The sequence below is a fragment of the Erpetoichthys calabaricus genome, chromosome 8 (genome assembly GCF_900747795.2).
Source record: "Erpetoichthys calabaricus chromosome 8, fErpCal1.3, whole genome shotgun sequence".
Lineage (NCBI taxonomy): Eukaryota > Metazoa > Chordata > Cladistia > Polypteriformes > Polypteridae > Erpetoichthys > Erpetoichthys calabaricus.
The window spans coordinates 38517275-38535321 of NC_041401.2; the positions used below are offsets into that span (position 1 = coordinate 38517275).

General features: G+C 36.3%; 1 protein-coding gene across 2 annotated transcripts in view; it reads right to left on the reverse strand.

Annotated features, from left to right (window-relative positions):
• Positions 1 to 18047, reverse strand: part of mylka (myosin, light chain kinase a) — a 260728-nt gene that overhangs the window by 126970 nt on the left and 115711 nt on the right. For both annotated transcript variants that reach the window (XM_028806474.2, XM_028806473.2), the window contains 2 exons: positions 13520 to 13654; positions 3411 to 3563 (listed from right to left, as the gene is read on the reverse strand). In XM_028806474.2, the coding sequence (XP_028662307.1) occupies positions 3411 to 3563; positions 13520 to 13654 (288 nt within the window). The remainder of the gene's footprint in view (positions 1 to 3410; positions 3564 to 13519; positions 13655 to 18047) is intronic.

Genomic DNA, 18047 nt, shown 5'->3' on the forward strand with positions numbered 1-18047 from the left:
ATGCTGCTCTACTGGTGTGAAACATCCTAGCATGCCAAGAAAACACAGATAGAATAAGGTTTGTTGGGCTAAATGGCTGGTTCTTGTCAAAATGTTCTAATCACAACTAGCATTACTCAACTGGAATATAAATTAAGCATATCCAACAACATTTTTCAGTCCTTCGCTCTCTGCAAATATACCCTTGGAGCTAGCAAAATACAAAAAGCTGTCTCTTCTCATATTCATGTTTTAGATGCAGAAGTGTACTCCATTATTAACTGGCTGAGTGAAAAGTGACATCTGTTTCTCTACATAGGTTGAATTTACAATACCTAATGTAGGTCTGTTTCAAACCATTGCCTGCATTTTGTGTATAATGTCTCGATACACCCATGATGCCACTGGGTGTAAAAACTATAGCTATGTTAAAGTTCCTTATATCCACAGGCTGTACATCTGGCTCCCATTATCAGGATGCTTTCAAACTTGCATCTTTATTTTGTTGGGCTAAATGGCTGGTTCTTGTTAAAACTTCCCCAGTATTCTAATATTTAGTCTTACACATTGAAACTTGCTAGCTCCTACCCACTTTAAATAATGTTGTTGGTATATGAGATGTTATAGAATTATCAGTTACTGAAAAAGGTAAATATATTTAATAAAATGACGACCTGGCATATTGTCAAATTGTAAACTGGTATCAAAATATGGCATTAGTGTATAAACTACTGAGAACTTGGTGGGGGGGTATGTTTTCTCAACTTTTAAATGACAATATTTTCCTTTGGCCCACATTAATTATTGTGGGAAATTCCACATTTTCTCTACAAAACTCAATCTGTGCCATTAAAACCTTCTGCCGCCAGATAACATTTTTGGAAAAAAAATGTAGAAACCAGATGTTTAGCAATACTGAAAGCCATCAGCATGTCTAAAAATAGAATACATCTTAGAAGATTTGAGACTGTTAAAGATGTAGTTCTTATTGTATGTGATTAAAACAAAATGTTTCTCTGACAATGTTTCAGGGACATTAACGTCCTTGTTTTTGACCTAAAACGGCCAGAAAGGAAGTTATAAATTAGTTCCAGTCAAATCGTTTAACAAGGATGTTTCACAACAACCTCAGAGAATAAAGCCAATTAAGGAGATAAAATAAGAATCATGCTGTGCAAAACATTTAAAAGATGCTTAAAAAGTTAAAAGTATAGAATGCTACTTAAGTGAGAAAAAGAAAAAAACAGCAGTTACATTATTGTATTATGCATGTAACACTCTTTAATTGGTTTTAAAAATATCATTGTGGCCCATTCACCTTTTGTTATTGCCAGTATAACCACTATATTATAAAAATACATACAAGAACAGGACAGAGGAATTTAAATATTACCTACAATTGCCTACAGTTTTGTTCAGCTGTATGAAGCTACAGTATATAAAAAAGGATTCAATGTAAAGTAGAATGAAAATTAGGAAAGCAACACTGGAGCAGAGCAAAGGCATTACAAGAAAGCTGCATGTGGAAAATGAGCCATTGCTTTCACTGATTATAATAAGACTGATAAAAAGCTTTCTTGGTGCCATAAATGAATGTTCATGCACACAGAAAAAGGTTTACAATATCTGCTAGACAGAAATCATGAAAAGCAGGTAAGCATAAGCAATATTAATTTATTTACTTTTATGGAATAAGAATTACAAGGTTGTTGTAATTAAAAATAAACTTGACATAAAAAGGGTAATGGTCAACCAAGGGCAACTGCCAAAGTAAATAAGAATGCTGTTTAGTCTTTACAGCAGGTCTACTCAATTGAGGACCTCTCAAAACCACATTCAGCCTAGGTTGTTTGGGTTGTTTATTTACGGCCTGGAGTGATCTGTTACATTGCTTAACAACAAAACCTAAGCATACGAAAGTCATGTGATTGAAAAGAACCAAAGTAGAAATTTGCAAAAACACTGAAGTAAAAGAAATTACATATCTGTAACTCTTAAAATCATGCCAAACAAATATGATGCAACTTTGATGAAGGTTGGCATGGTGGCAAAGTCCTTAGCACTACTTACTCAAAGCTCTGGAAGAAGGAGCTAGAATCCCAGTCCAGCCAGTGTCTGTTTAAGTTCCACCACTCAAACCCAAAGTTTTCCTACTACATCCCAAACACACCCAATATGTGAACTGGTGACTATTGGTCAGGTGCTTTTCCTTTAAGCACACCATGATGAACTCAGGTACCGAACAGTTTCCCATAGGCTCCAGCTCCTATAATAATACAACTAGATTGTGACGTTTTAAGACATGTTCTCTGTAAGTTCAAACCTACATATTTTTTTTAATTTAAAACGGAGAAAATTCCCTGTAGTTACTTTATTAATAGGCTATTTAGGATGTTATTAAAATAAGGGGAATAGGTTAAATTGTGCATCCAGGAGTAAACCGTAAAATTTTTAAAAGTATGCCAGCTTTGAAGGAGGGATGAAACATAACTATATGTTAAAAAAAAAAAAAATGGAACACCAGGTTTTGCCTATTGATTTATAAGATTGTATTAACTTTCAAGATGCCTCACTCCTCCCCCTCCATTTAACTCTTGATTACATTTAATATGAAAAAGTGCTCAGTTTATAATTTGGAAATGAAAATGAATCTGTTGTAAAGATATACATCAAATTACCTGCATTTATTGATGCTATCTTGCAGACTTTAGTCTTAAAACTCTATAAAATATAACGACACAGTTGTCTTTGTGTTTTCAACCCACATGTGACAGGCCGATTCAATTTACTCAGTTAATTAAGGCCATGTGGAGAAAGGAAGGAGGAACCAGAAGCACCAGCCAGAGGCCAATCCTACTGCCCTCTTTCTACACTCCATCTGACAAGGAAGCCACATAGCAGGAATAAAAAAAACAGCATGGACAGAACACAGAAATGGTTTCATTTTGTCCTTCTAATAAGATTTCTACAAGCACATGAAACCAAAAAACACTCTTTCAACCAGTGTAAAGGGGACAGAAAATGTAAATTTTCTCACTATAGGCCCATACACTGAAAATTAATTTTGGTCACACTCTACATAGAAAGCAACATGTCCTATCAAAATTAAGTATGAATGCTACTTTACCACTACACTGTTTTGCTAAACTAAATATTAATTTAAAGATTTACATAATATCTTCCAAACAAATAATGGGATAAATGTGCACATGCAGTAAGCATATCCCTAAGTTTACTAAAAATTTTCTAAATAAATATGAAGCTGGCATAATTTTCAGTGTCTCTCAAAATATTTTATAGTGAAAAATGTACTTTAAACTTGGAAGTAAATGTCCAAATCAAAGCACAGTAATCACAGTAAAACAATTTTATTCTCAGTCAAACATGAAGACTGCTTCATTTGTAAAAACAATAATAAAAATACAGCTTACCTTTAATAACAACTTTAGCACTGCATACTGCTCGCCCAAAACTATTTTCTGCCACACAGGAATATATGCCATCGTCTTCAGGTAATGCATCCTGAACATTCAGTCTTGCTATCTGATTTTCATATGTTGTGTGGGCATACAGAATGGTTTTATCTAGGAAATGACAAAAGGCAGTCGGTATAAACCTACTGTAAATCCCCTTATCAAAGTGCTATAAAACAACATATATACAGTACTGTGCATATACATTATAAAGTGAATCGCTTTTCCTAAGACAAGGACAGGTCCATTTCTATTTCAAGGCACAATTGTGCAATATTATAGATCTGTGATCCTCTGACCCAAGCAAAAAATCAGTGTCTAAGAAAAGAATTTACTGTCTTAGCACTAGAATGTATATACTTTTGGAGAAATAAGTGCAGCATTTTAAAACATCCAATATATAGTTAACATCTGCCCATCTTGCATACAGGAAGACTTGTGTAGCATGATGTTTTAAAACAACAGTGTATACTTTGTATTTTTTTTTTTTTTTTTTTAAAGTATAATGATAAAATCACAATTTACAATACCAGTTTCCACTGTAATAACAGTTACAGTCAACATAAAACCAATTGTCCTGTAACAACCACTAGTCTCTAGTTTTGAAGTGCCAGATTAATCCAAGTCAAGCTGGTGGAATATTTCAGTGCAGGCAATACATGCATTTCCTTACATGGCTTTGGTCCTCAATTGTTTAAAAGCTTCAGCTACATTTTCCAGAAATTCAAAGACACTATGCATTTAATGCTGTGATATCTCCATTACTAATTCATTACCAAATTACTATTTTTTAATTCAGCTAAAAAATAATTTTAAGATATAGTTAACTTGACCTTTTCAAAGCATATCATATAATAGTGTATAATCAACATTCTATTTCAAATTACTTAAAATATTTTCTTTTTATTAAATGTACCTCAAAATATGTATTAATGATCTAGTTTATCACCAAAAACAGGTAGGCTTAATGCTGACATCATCATCTACAACAGTAGCTAACAATGACTATATCTTAATACACAAGGATGAGTTGCAAATGCAATACACCATTCTTATCACAAGGCAAATATAGAATGTAAAGATATATATATAGATATAAATATATAGATATAGATATAGATATACTGCACCCTTGCAGTACCTACTGTATGTGAATGCATGCTCCCACTACAGTAGCTGGTATTATAGATAAACCAGTAAATTTCCGATTCTCTAAAGAATTGCAAATCCAAGAATGGCAATCACTTTCTGTTCCCTCCGATCTTTGGAGGGATGAAAAATCATGGAGGGTGGGAGCATCCTGGGAAAGTTTTCATTTAATTAAATAAATATATTTGTACTAAAGCTGTTTCTTTTTGGAGCTGTGACTCCTTTGGTTCCGGTGTTTCAGAAGCGTGTTGTGGGCACCTTCGTTCATTGGTTTTTATCCATGTGGTCTCGTTACTTTTAAACACTGAATTACCTTAATGTGATTCAAATAAGCCACACTGACAGCTGCCACACTGAGTGCTGGCACAGTGGATTAGAGCACACTGACTGCTGGCACTGTGTAGTGGACTAGTCGCTGGCACTTTGGAGTGGAGAACACTGACTGCTGGCACTGTGGAGTGGAAAACACTGACTGCTGGCACTGTGGAGTGGAAAACACTGACTGCTGGCACTGTGGAGTAGAGAACACTGACTGCTGGCACTGTGGAGTAGAGAACACTGACTGCTGGCACTGTGGAGTAGAGAACACTGACTGCTGGCACTGTGGAGTAGAGAACACTGACTGCTGGCACTGTGGAGTAGAGAACACTGACTGCTGGCACTGTGGAGTAGAGAACACTGACTGCTGGCACTGTGGAGTAGCTGACTGATGGCAATGTCAGTAGTCACCACTACCTCAAATATAAAGTATATTATGTCACCATGGCAACTTGTTGGCGTGCACATTTTACCTCAAGTTTAGTTTACAGGTTGTGTTGTGTTGTTTGGGCAGCACCTACTGACTCTGGGAAGCCGCTGGGTTTGACTCTGGGGCGCTGAGGCACTGTGCGCGTGCGCTTTCGGCACAGCTTGGGCGCGGAGGAATTGTGCACATGCGCTTTAGGCACGGCTTGCTTCTGGCGTCTGGCATCCGTGCATATATACAACCTTCGTTTAGTAACGTAGATATAGCACTGATCACTCCAGGCTCTGTTAACAGACTTATTTCTACAGCCAAAAGAGCACCCCCATTTAGCCTTACGAAAAGCTGTGCATGTTAAAAAGATTAAAACTTGAATAAGCAGAAATTTCCTCTTATAACTTGAAAAACAGAACTTAAGCACTATGAATGTATAAAATTTACACTAACAGAATGTCCCCACTTCATCACCATGGGTATTGGAGTATTTTTGACACAAATCTGTCATACTAAACTTACATTCAGTGTGCACACAGACAATTTAATAACCTGGTGGTTCACAGAAATCTGGCTTCTAAAATGCCATGTAAACCCTTATTAAACCTGTTTATTAGTCTCTGAGAAAACAGGCTAACACACATAGATTTCTCCATGAGTAACTTGGTTTTGTGTCCATCTAAACCATTAACCAAGTGGCAGTTAACAATTTCATAGTTTGCACATACATCCAGCACATCTGGGCAGAAAATAGTGGAAGCATCAACAAAGATAAATTTCCTTAGGAAAATGTTGAGCGGTCACATAATAATTTATCTCAGTATCTGAAAACACACTAAATTTATGCTGATGAGCTGAACGTACAACCTCGGGAGACCCAAGCTCCATGCTTTTTTATCAGATTCGCTGAGGGCTTTGATGTCTAATCTTTTTTTAGCCTATTTTTATTGGAGCACTTTGCCAAAGAAGAACTCCATAAGTGGGCTTGCACATGTAAATGGGAGATTTAAAAAAAAAAAAAAAAAGCTTTCTGCTTTAACTGGGTTATCCCACTTTAATGAGTGCATGTAAACATAGTCATTGACTTTATTCTAAATTAGTTTAGTACAATTTAGAAATTTTTTTCAGCAGATCGTTTTTGTGTTTATGTTAAGAGCACATTACGTATGCTCTTTTATTATATTCTGAGATTAGTTCTAGTCAAATATATAGTCACGGTTAATCAATCTCTTATTCAGTTTATTCTTGCAAGTCACTAACTGGAGCTACAGTCTTTTAAGTCAAAATGTTTAAAAAATTCTTCTGCTATCTTCATAAACACAATAACAAATCCATAACATTCACAAAGACGATGCCTCTTTGTTCATCCATAGTTAGTACACCTTGGTTAGCTGACAGACAGCCACAGGGATCCTCATCTTTTAATTGTTGATGAAAACTTGCAAAAGCAACTGTTAACAGTGAATATACATAAAACCCTGTATAAAGTGTAGGTCCACTGTAGCTACTTTAAGTGTTATTTTTTTGTATTTCTTCCTATTTTTGCATCTACCGTCCTAGCCATCAGACCCCATAAATCATCCCGCACTCAGCCATGGTCTAGAGCTACTCCAGCATGCAAAGTTTTATTAAAATGTAATTAGGTAGGAACATAAATACAACAAAATAAATCCAAATACTCATCCTGCTCAAAGAATAGTTACCAGTAATAACAGTACTTCAGGCAAATCATTGCCCAGATGGAGTAGGGTGACAATATTTTAAAAAGACGGCAGCCAGTGCAGCATAATAAACAGTTCTGGTTTTCTGGTTTAATATCTGGACACAAGTGTATTTTTGTTGAATAACAACTCTTTATAGTGACCAGTGGCAAAGAAGTGACCTTGGAGTGAACTTGCAAGATACAAACTGAAAGCGAATTCATTTTTGGAATATTTAATCAAAAATTACTTGTAGAAGGTGAATTAATAAAGCGTGGTTATCCAATTGTATTTCCTGAGGAGGAAAACATAGCTTTACCTCTAAACTGAAAAGTGCTACACAGTGGGGCTTCCTACTATTCTAGATATGTTTAGGAAAGAGATTATTTTTAAGGTTTTTCTGGTAAATTGGAAGGAGAGAAATTCTGGCAATAATGAAGAGAATGAAGATAAAATGGAGGACCTTAATATTTTGATTCAAGAACTACTGCAAGGAAGGAACTGGAATAAGGAAGCATCGGACAGAAAGCTGCTTTTAACTTCATACAAGACAGCACGGTGAATGGAAGTCACAATCATATTTAATGATCGGGGTGGGGGATCAGTATCCAAATATATTAACTAGTTAGCAATGTGAGTGTTTGGGAGACATATCTGCAGTGTTAGGGTGCACCCACAGTAATTCTCTCCCATAATTATACCAATTAGGTGAAACATTAACAAAATGGCGAATTTATTAAAAATACATCTCACAAGGCAAGAGTACACCAAACGTAGAAATGAACAGAAAAAAAAATCCTGCTGCTGCCTTGAACCTACCTACACAGGTAATAAAGTCCTGTCTACCTGGTAAGATGATTCATTTTCTTGGCCACCTCTAAGCTGGCACTTTTCTACTTTCTTTCTCTCTAATACAAAAGGGAGACTCTTCTTTCCAACAGTTGAGCCTTGTCCCAACTTCATATTCAAAACACTTTCTGCTGTATTGCAGCTTTAAATCCTCCATTGACATCACTACTTCTCATGCCTCCTTTTGCTACAGCGGCACCAAAATATAACTCTCTCATGGGAGAAATTACCCTCACCTGGGGCCTCATGTATAAACGGTGCATACACCCGCTTCCATGCTCTCATTGCGATGTATAAAAACTAAACTTGGCTTAAAGCCATGCACATTCTCATGGCACCCTCCCCCTTTGTGTACACACTTTTTTGCTCGGTTTTGCAGACTGGCGGCACCCAGTGTTAAAGCTATGTTACTGCTTCTGTGTGGTCTCCCTTTTTTCAGATTCACATCAGTGACACAGGATTTATCACATATATTGAAATTAACTGCATATCCATCCATCCATTTTCTAACCCGCTGAATCCGAACACAGGGTCACGGGGGTCTGCTGGAGCCAATCCCAGCCAACACAGGGCACAAGGCAGGAAACAATCCTGTGCAGGGTGCCAACCCACCGCAGGACACACACAAACACACCCACACACCAAGCACACACTAGGGCCAATTTAGAATCGCCAATCCACCTAACCTGCATGTCTTTGGACTGTGGGAGGAAACCGGAGCGCCCGGAGGAAACCCACGCAGACACGGGGAGAACATGCAAACTCCATGCAGGGAGGACCCGGGAAGCGAACCCGGGTCTCCTAACTGCGAGGCAGCAGAAATGTTAATTCACTTGATTGTAATCATTCTGTAACAACATAATGGTGCATGGAATGAACAAACTGATCAGAAAGCTCTACGGCAGGTTGTGTTGACAGCGCAGATGATTATCAGGATACAGCTTCCAGCCCTGGAGGACATTTATAGCACACACTGCCGAAGGAAAGCCATCAGCATCTGGATGGAGTCCCCTCTGCCCTGATGCAGTCTATTTGAATTCTCCAGAGCCTTTCCTGCATGGACCACGAGGCACATAAACAGTTTCATCCTAAAAACTATAAATGCACTCAATCAGTCCATCAAGTGCTCCCGGTAAAACTGCTTGTAATTATAATTACAATTACCTCACTGTAAACTTGCACTACAACTGTAACATTGCACAGCCTGAGCCACTTTATGAACCATAAACCATAGGCGGAGTGGTGGCTCTGAGGCTAGGGATCTGCACTGGCAATCGGAAGGTTGCCGTTTCGAATCCCGTAAATGCCAAAAGGGATTCTTCTCTGTTGGGCCCTTGAGCAAGGCCCTTAACCTGCAATTGCTGAGCGCTTTGAGTAGTGAGAAAAGTGCTATATAAATGCAAAGAATTATTATTATAACCATATGCACTATCAGCACTGTATGTACATGTTTATCGTACTTATGCTTTCATATTGTATATTTTTCAATTTTTTTTTTTTTATAATATTGTTATTTTATAGGAAAATATTTAGAGGATTTGTATATTAAATCTCATTGTACCATACAATGACAATAAAGGAATTCAATTCAATAGAAGAGAGTGTGTATTTACAGATGATGATGAGTAGCTGCTAGGTCGATTTAGATTTCCAAGAGCTATCCTCTTGGAGCTGTGTGCTGTTAGAATACTAGTTGATATATGATGAAATCCATTAAAGTATGCATACTTTACATAAATTGTTAACTTTTATTTCAATAATGTATACTGTTAATAATTAAACACGTGAGGGTGCGGTGTCACAGCAGTAGCAATGAACTGGCACCCCATCCAGGGATTGTTCCTGCCTCACACGTGATGCTTGCTGGGACTGGTGCGACCCTGGATGGATGGAATAATTAAATATGTACAACAAAGATATTCTATAAAAGTTTAGAAGAATCACCGTTCTGAACTTACAGCTGGTTTTACATTTATTAGAGTTCATTGAGTGGCAATTGGTTATGTGGAGAACGAAACTGGAAGGACAGGAATTGGGCATTGGACAGAGATAGGACTGTTGCAATAAATTATTCCATTCAGGGTAGCAGGAGGCAGGAACAATCCCTGGACAGAGTGCCAGCTCATATACCTATGTGCCACCGTGCCCCCATATGTTTAAAACATGGTCCAATGCATTTCATCATGAAAATATCAAGTATACATCTTACTATTCTAAAATGTTCAGAAAGCTGTAATCTCATGAATGTAGTGTATTCAGTGTGCTGATCAGTGCCAGTGCACTCCTGTCTGCGAAAGAGAAAGCCCGTTTAAGAAGCACGTAGTAATTCACATACATAGAACACATAGAATATGAAGTATTTAAAGTGCTACTGTAGTTATGATGGGATTTAAGAAACTCTAACATCGATTGTAAGATGAAGTTTACATCATTCTACTTAATGACAAAATAAAGTCGACATTTCAGCCTTTTTTTTCTTCACTGTGTCCCTATTTTTTCCTTTTCTTTGTGTCGTAATATGTTTCCATATGACACTGAAACAGTGAGCTATGACTAGCATTTTCATGTCGACTTTGACATCTGACCACTTTTTTTTTTTTATTATTATTTTGACTTTCTGAACTTGAACTTTTGAGTGTCATTCATTCAGGTTCCTTCTTTTGCTCATACCACTGCCTAATCCACCAAAAAGTATATTTTTCCTTGCCTCCACTTCACTGAGTAGGACCTCCACTTTGCATTTGGGGAAATTCTTTTTTATATGAGCTTTTGCCATTGTCTTAACAAAAGACTCAACTGAAAGGGCTATTTTTACTGATTGACTCCAGTTTAGATTGTATTTGCTTGTGGACATAAATGAGACTTTAAGAAACCAATGGCGTAAAACAGCAGCCTGATCAGAACTCCACGAGCTTCTGAAAGTCCATCTGTTAGAAATATACCTGTAACTAAATGAGGTGCAATAGTTTTGCAAAAAGGGAACAACACAGTTAAAACAATTTCTTAAGAATCAAGAAAGTGATGAGCCACATAAATAAAGAAAACTTAATTCTGTTTAATGCATACCATATATACTCACGACAGCTTTTGAAACCCAAAAAAAAAAAAAACCCCAACTTATATGCCCGTTCAAAAATGCGACCCTTAATTTTTTTTTTTTTTTTTTTTTTTTTTTTTTTAACATCTTCTCGCCTCCTCCAATCTCACATCAGTTCCTCAGACGCATTGAATTTTGTTGCAGCAGCGCAGCTACCAATTTGTTTCGCTACTTCAACGACATTTAATTAAACACCAGCTTCATATTTTCTCCTGATGGAACGCTCCATCGTAGATAAGGTTTACAATTAAGGAGTATGAAGGTGCGAGATACAAAAAACACACAACAGTGCAAATGTCGCTTGAGAATAGCTCGGGTATTACTGCGTGATCACACAGGCACAATAGAGAGAGAGAGAGAGAGGTTAGGAGCACGCGCTGATACAACACATTGCCGCACCCACATAGGAAAAAAAAGGCAGTGTGCTCCGTGGTTACTCTCTCAGGAGAGGCGTTAGCATATCATAATCTCTTGGACCAATAGTATGAGTTTTGACTTACAGTATACAACAGACATTATAAAATACTAGAAACTATACAGTAAAATCAAGTCATTGTGGGTTACACAAGTTCTAGGAAGATTTTTGATAAGAATTTATTTGATAAGCTGCTACAACACTAACACCAGAGCAGAACTGTATTTTGTCCTAGCCTAATCATCTCAATTCACATTTGTGTAAGTCTATTTCAGTTGGTTGTGCATGTAAAATCTGCAGACACATTAGGTTCTTCGGCACTTCCAATTACATCAGCACCTAGACTGCGTCAGCCCAAAACTTACACTTTTACTGTAAAACTTCAGTACAAACAATATTTTGAATTAACTTTTCGCCAATATCACATTGAATTTTGATTCCGTGTTTGGACTTACATTTTGACAACGCAATGTATAACTGCCCATGACTGAATATCGTTTCTTTCTCTCTAACAAATAAACCGACTTTTTCAAATGTTTGTCCCTGTGATTTGTTAATTGTCATAGCAAAAGCTATTCTAATGGGAAACTGTAAACATTTTAATATGAATGGCACATCAAGATCTCCTTTGGTGTCTGTTATCCTCAGAAGATGTACTACATTAGCTTTCTTGTCACCTGTTAAAATTTTATGTCAGAATTGTTCGACAGCATAGTCTATTGATACACATTTAACTAATCTGCCATATAACCGATTGACAATTTTCGCGTTAATTCATTTGACTTCATCGTTTCTCAGTGCTAGGATTACCCGTTTACTCATTTCTTCTGTTGATAACCCTTCAGGATGAAATTCTTCAATAAGATTTAGACATAATAAGTCTTCTTTTATTGGGAACTTAAAATGAGGAAAACGTAAAAATTTATAAGAGCTGAGAGTGCAGGAACTGTATCTGACAAAAGTATTCACATGAATGAGAGGTGAGAGGACCGTGGGCGTGGTTGAAAATGGTTGAGAGGAGAGCGGGACTTGAAAAAATCTCTTGGCAATAGTCTTGTCTCACAGAACTTGAAAAAATTTTGTCTCAAGATTTTCTTTTATAATAGAGATATATATTGTGCCAAAGGTTTAAGATTAAGAAACTGCTTTATACATTAATCACCTTAAACTACATAAGTAATAGTTTTAACGGAACTGAATTCATTATGAACCTTATGTTTTAAGCTGCCTAATACATGTGTTTGTAAAATAAAGTCTAGTTTTCAACCTCAGGAGTTAAAGTTGAGTTTTTAGCAATAAATGATAAAATATGCACCATTGATCTAACCAAGTCCAAAAGATTACCATGGTATGAAAATGACTTTTGGCCAAGAGTTTTCAACTTAAACATGTTACAATTATCAGACTCTTCCACTTTTCTGGAACTGATTAAGTAAACATGCCAAGTGAAAAGGATTGTAATCCATTTGCCCAAGTCAATTTAACTTTCTAGGCTAAATGGCACAGGTGTGTAACAATTACATACAACAGTCAATTTATTTCATATATGGCTATATATAAGAAACTGTTTAATTTACAAGACTTATCCAACAATAATCCAGTATGTGCATCGATTCAGAAACTATATCTATAGTAGCATAGAGGTGTAGTAATAAGTACTGCTACCTGACAGTTCTAGTAACTTGAGGTTAAATTCCAGTTTTGCTTATGTGGAATATACGCATTCACAATGTGTGTGTGTGTGTGAACACTTCCTCTGGCTACACCTCATTTCCACAGGTGTTCTAAAGTCAGGTTGTACTGATGGGAAACACTAAACTGATCGAGTGTGTGTGTGTATACTTGCAATGTATGAATATCCTATCCAGGGTTTGCAAACCTCAACACCCCAAAACCCAATGATAAAAGAAGGGCTCTTCAGAAAATGGATGGATATTCCAATATTAACTCATTACACAATCAAAAAGACAATCAGTTAATCAAGTCTGAAAATTGTAACAGTCATTATTGTGTAGTATTATCAGTGGAATTGGTAAATAACTGATTTATGTAAATTAAACACTACTGCATTCACACAGCAGACTTTCAAACAAATTTTTAAAAAAATCTTTATTTCCTTACCATTTAAAAGCCAGGTAATCTGAGGCAAAGGCTTTCCTTCCACAGAACACTGCAATACAAAGTCCTGTCCTTCATTAATAACGCATTCCTTTAAGGTTTGCATGAAAAATGGGGCTTTTCCTTCCAATTTTGGACCTTTAGAAGTTTAAAAGTAAAAATGGAGAAAAATTAATATCACAGATTTCAACTTCCATTTATTAAAAAAAAAAAGAAATATGTAGAAGTATGCAACATGCAAGGAGTCAACTGTGGCGATTTAATTCTGACAAAACCGACAACCCTTGTACGGCTTTAATAAGTATAACTGTAGTGGGAGGCTAGTCAGGACTGAGAATGCAGGCAGGTTGACTAAAGACAGAAATAAATAAAGTGCTGGCACAAAGACGTGTTTTTAGTGTCTGATCAGGATACAGTATACCTAGCATTTGGAGTAGGTGCCCAGGACTATACTGGTTAGGAGGGATACTTGTACAAAAAGAAAAAAAAATGACAGAGATGGCAACACCTCTAAGCCACTGAGGATAAGCTCATGGGTTTGTTTCCCTTGAATAACGCAGGGAGCACAACCCCTCTACAATATACAACAACATATACACATTTTAGCCATTTGGATAAAAAAAAAAGAAAGAACACTTTCATGTTCTCCCTCTGAAAATAACATTTATTTTTGAAATCTTATGCTGAAAAACTGTAAACACAGTAAAAAAAGATATGCATCATCTTTAAAAACTATTTCCTACTTTAAAACCAAGAGCATGGCAAGAGTTAAAACAAATGAAAAATATGCTAAAAAAATCCAGTGATTATGTGCCGAGTAATAAAAATGTAATTTCACAACAGTTTATTCTGTGCAAACTAAATAATTTTAGTTAACTTGAATTTATAACAGTCTGAATCTGAACAATATTTAGCAGTGAGAAAGAAAAGAAAACAAATGTTTCTATTCTTTACTTTTAAGATGTGATGCAAACAAGTAAAGCCAACAGAAAATTTGTTTTTTTAGGACAAAGCTGAAATAATTCCAGGTTAAAATGAGAATGTGCAATTATGATTTCTGTCAATACCTTCTCAAATAAGGCACTCTGAAATTCATGACAGGAAATGCTGCCAAGGTATTTATTTTATAACATTATTAACAATATCTTAATTTATTTATCAAAATCATCATTCAGTAAATTATGAAGTATATTTATTATTTTTTCCTTACAATACTGAATAAATCAGTTGTCCAGAACCATGTAGTTTCTCGTTTAAATGAAAGCTTACCTAATTCCTTAGTCTGTGGAAACGTTTTATACTCCACCACTGAAAGTAACCCTTCCAGTATTTTATAAAGAAAGACATTTTCAGTAATTTTGGAGTTTGTATAATGTATATCTAAAATCGTTATAAACATGATTACCAATGAGCCAGTAGACACACAAACCTAGCAACTAGGAAATCCCATTGAGCATGATACTACAAAATTTTCTAAAAGATATTACAGAAGACTGTCACTACACCTTGCCACGGTGTCATTAATAACAGAAATTCTATCCATAGCTTGGCACAAAGTAGGTTGTCAACATCATACAGTATATTCAGCACTAGTTATGCCATGGCATAAGACCATCACAAAATAGCCACAGGCCATATTAGATCAATTGATAGATAGAATTTTATTTGTCCCCAGGGGGAAATTTGGGTTTTACAGAAGGTATGAAATAAGTGATTTGGACCTTTTAGTCAACACAATACAGTATTTTGGTAAAAGTAACTTTGTCACACCACTGGAAATGATATGTTATTCTATTTCAACTGATGCAATCATTGCTAGATCTTGCATAATTGGCCACCAAGGCACCCTATAAAAAGTACAGATTTGGAAGAATCCCAGTGTTAACAAACATCATGTCTGTCCTAAGAAGAAAATGAGTGTACCAACTAAAAGTCAATTAACCACCTAACACAAAGCTTGCTGTGCAGCTGATTTGAATCATTCAGGTTGTATGTTTTCATCCAATTTATCTAACATTTTGTGTATGCCTTCTTTCTCTGCAAACAAACATACATTTAGAGTGAAATAAAGTTTTGGTATTAACTCACTGAAACTGCCTTTTGATTTATTGTGATACATGTAATCACTGAAGGGATGGATGTTCTATCCAGGTTCTGTAGGATCCAAAACCTGGTCATAGAGATTAGCAGTTGTTTAATGTAACGGGGAGACATCTTTTTCAGGTTTAGCCATTGTAGGAGGAGACATACCCAGTTAAGAAAATTAGAGGTATTCTAATATAACCGGCTGAGCCTGTTCATGTTAAATCCCTTCAGGGCTAATGAATGGGTGCAGCCTATGTTCTGTGACCCTGGCAAGAGCAGGCTTGTTAGGGTAAATAAGAGGTCAAGTGTTAAGCCCTTACAGATGCGGAAACAGAGCAAGAATGGCTTCGGCCATTGTTAAGGTGTCCAGAGGTAAAGTGTCAAATCATTTCAAGGTAGCCAGCCCTTATTAATGATTTCAGAGTTTAAGTATTGCAGGGTGCATTAGTAAAACAAGATTAATAAGCTTGATAGACAAGATTAATCACAGAAGTGCCTAAAACTAACAATAAAAAAAAAGTAGAATCCAGAATTTTCAGTGGAAAAACAGCTATAGCCACAATCACTGAAATCATCACAGTTATAACCTCCATCACAGAAAATGCTATAGCAGTTTCTAGTCATTAGATGTCACCCAAAAGCAAGCAATATTTGTTGGAAAAAGCACAGCAGTGATGTTAAAACTATTTCCTAATCAGGAGGCTGTTCCCTTCAGAATTCCTCTTTATTCTCAGCAGTCTACTTAATCTTAGCATACAGAAAAAAAAAAAAAACAATTACGTAACAACTTAAGAAAATATTTTACGGTAACCTTTAAACATTATTAAGAAATTCAGCCATCCTCAATTCTCACCTTTATCACACTCTTTAGTTCTAGCAAACAGTACAGGACTAACATTTAAACCACTAGATTTACAAACAGATTTTCCTGCTAGCAAGTCAGATGACTACTCAAAACAAACATCAAACTGCAATACCATGTAGCCTTTTTAGTTTATATAGTGTGGCTTTGTATTTAATGTTTGCGGTTGTATTCAGTGTCTGCTGTTGGATTTATTTATACTCTGATCTGTCAACAGTATTAGTTGGTAATACACATAAGAATTTTGTACTATGTAAAGTATACACATGACAATAAACCTATTTTTGAAGTCACCACACTATACAAATGTGAGTCAAACTGGAAAGAATTTAATCATTGTTAAAATTGGACTTTAACATATACAACATACAAAATGAAAAAGCTTTCATTTGTATATTAAACTTATATTTCTATACCAAGCTTACCATTAATTCAATAAGATGAGGCACCTGAATCTTAATTTATTGCACTTTTATCAGGATGATTTAATTCTAATAATAATGTTCACTTTGGGGGCGGCACGGTGGCGCAGTGGTTCGCTTCCCGGGTCCTCCCTGCGTGGAGTTTGCATGTTCTCCCCGTGTCTGCGTGGGTTTCTTCCGGGCGCCCTCGGTTTCCTCCCACAGTCCAAAGACATGCAGGTTAGGTGGATTGGCGATTTTAAATTGGCCCTAGTGTGTGCTTGGTGTGTGGGTGTGTTTGTGTGTGTCCTGTGGTGGGTTGGCACCCTGCCTAGGATTGGTTCCTGCCTTGTGCCCTGTGTTGGCTGGGATTGGCTCCAGCAGACCCCCGTGACCCTGTGTTCGGATTCAGCGGGTTGCAAAATGGATGGATGGATGGATGGATGGATGTTCACTTTGGAGTTTAATCTGCATATAGCCAGAATTAATGATTTTGGTATGACTGTTAAACAATTCTTGTTGATGATTTTGCCAAATAAACAATGTAAGAAGAATGATGATTGCAAAATAATAATCATGTTAAATATGGAATTATAAGCATACAGATACACTAATAAAATTTTCATAATTTCTTGAATGTGTATCTTAACTGGGTAGGGAATCTTTTGCATAGCTTTTCCACAAAAAATAAAATCTCAGTCTTATGTAAATAATATTCAGACCACAGGAAAAATATTTTGCCAAATCTATTAATTTCATATGCATATGGTGTTCTTCTCCATGGATATATTCATGAAACAAACAACAGCACATACAGATAAATGTGATTTTTTTTTCGGCCTTTCAAATAAGTTAACCTACTAATAGTAGCAACACTTAAAAGGCTTGTTTTAAATAATTTCAGACATGCCAGTTACAATGGTGAGATGTCTACTGAAGGGAAACCAAATTACCCCAAATAATTTGATGTAAGCAGAGAAGTTAGTCAAAGTACAAACCCATTATTAGCCCTTAAGAATGTTCTAATTAAATGTTAATAAAACCTTGCCCAGAAACAGGCCCCTCCTACCGGTGAAGGCCTGGTGGCCCAGGTGACCCACACAGTTAGGCTCTGGCACCTGCAGAGCAAAAGGTAAGGGTCAGGTGCAATTCTAGTTAGGAAGAACCCAGGCAATGAAAAATG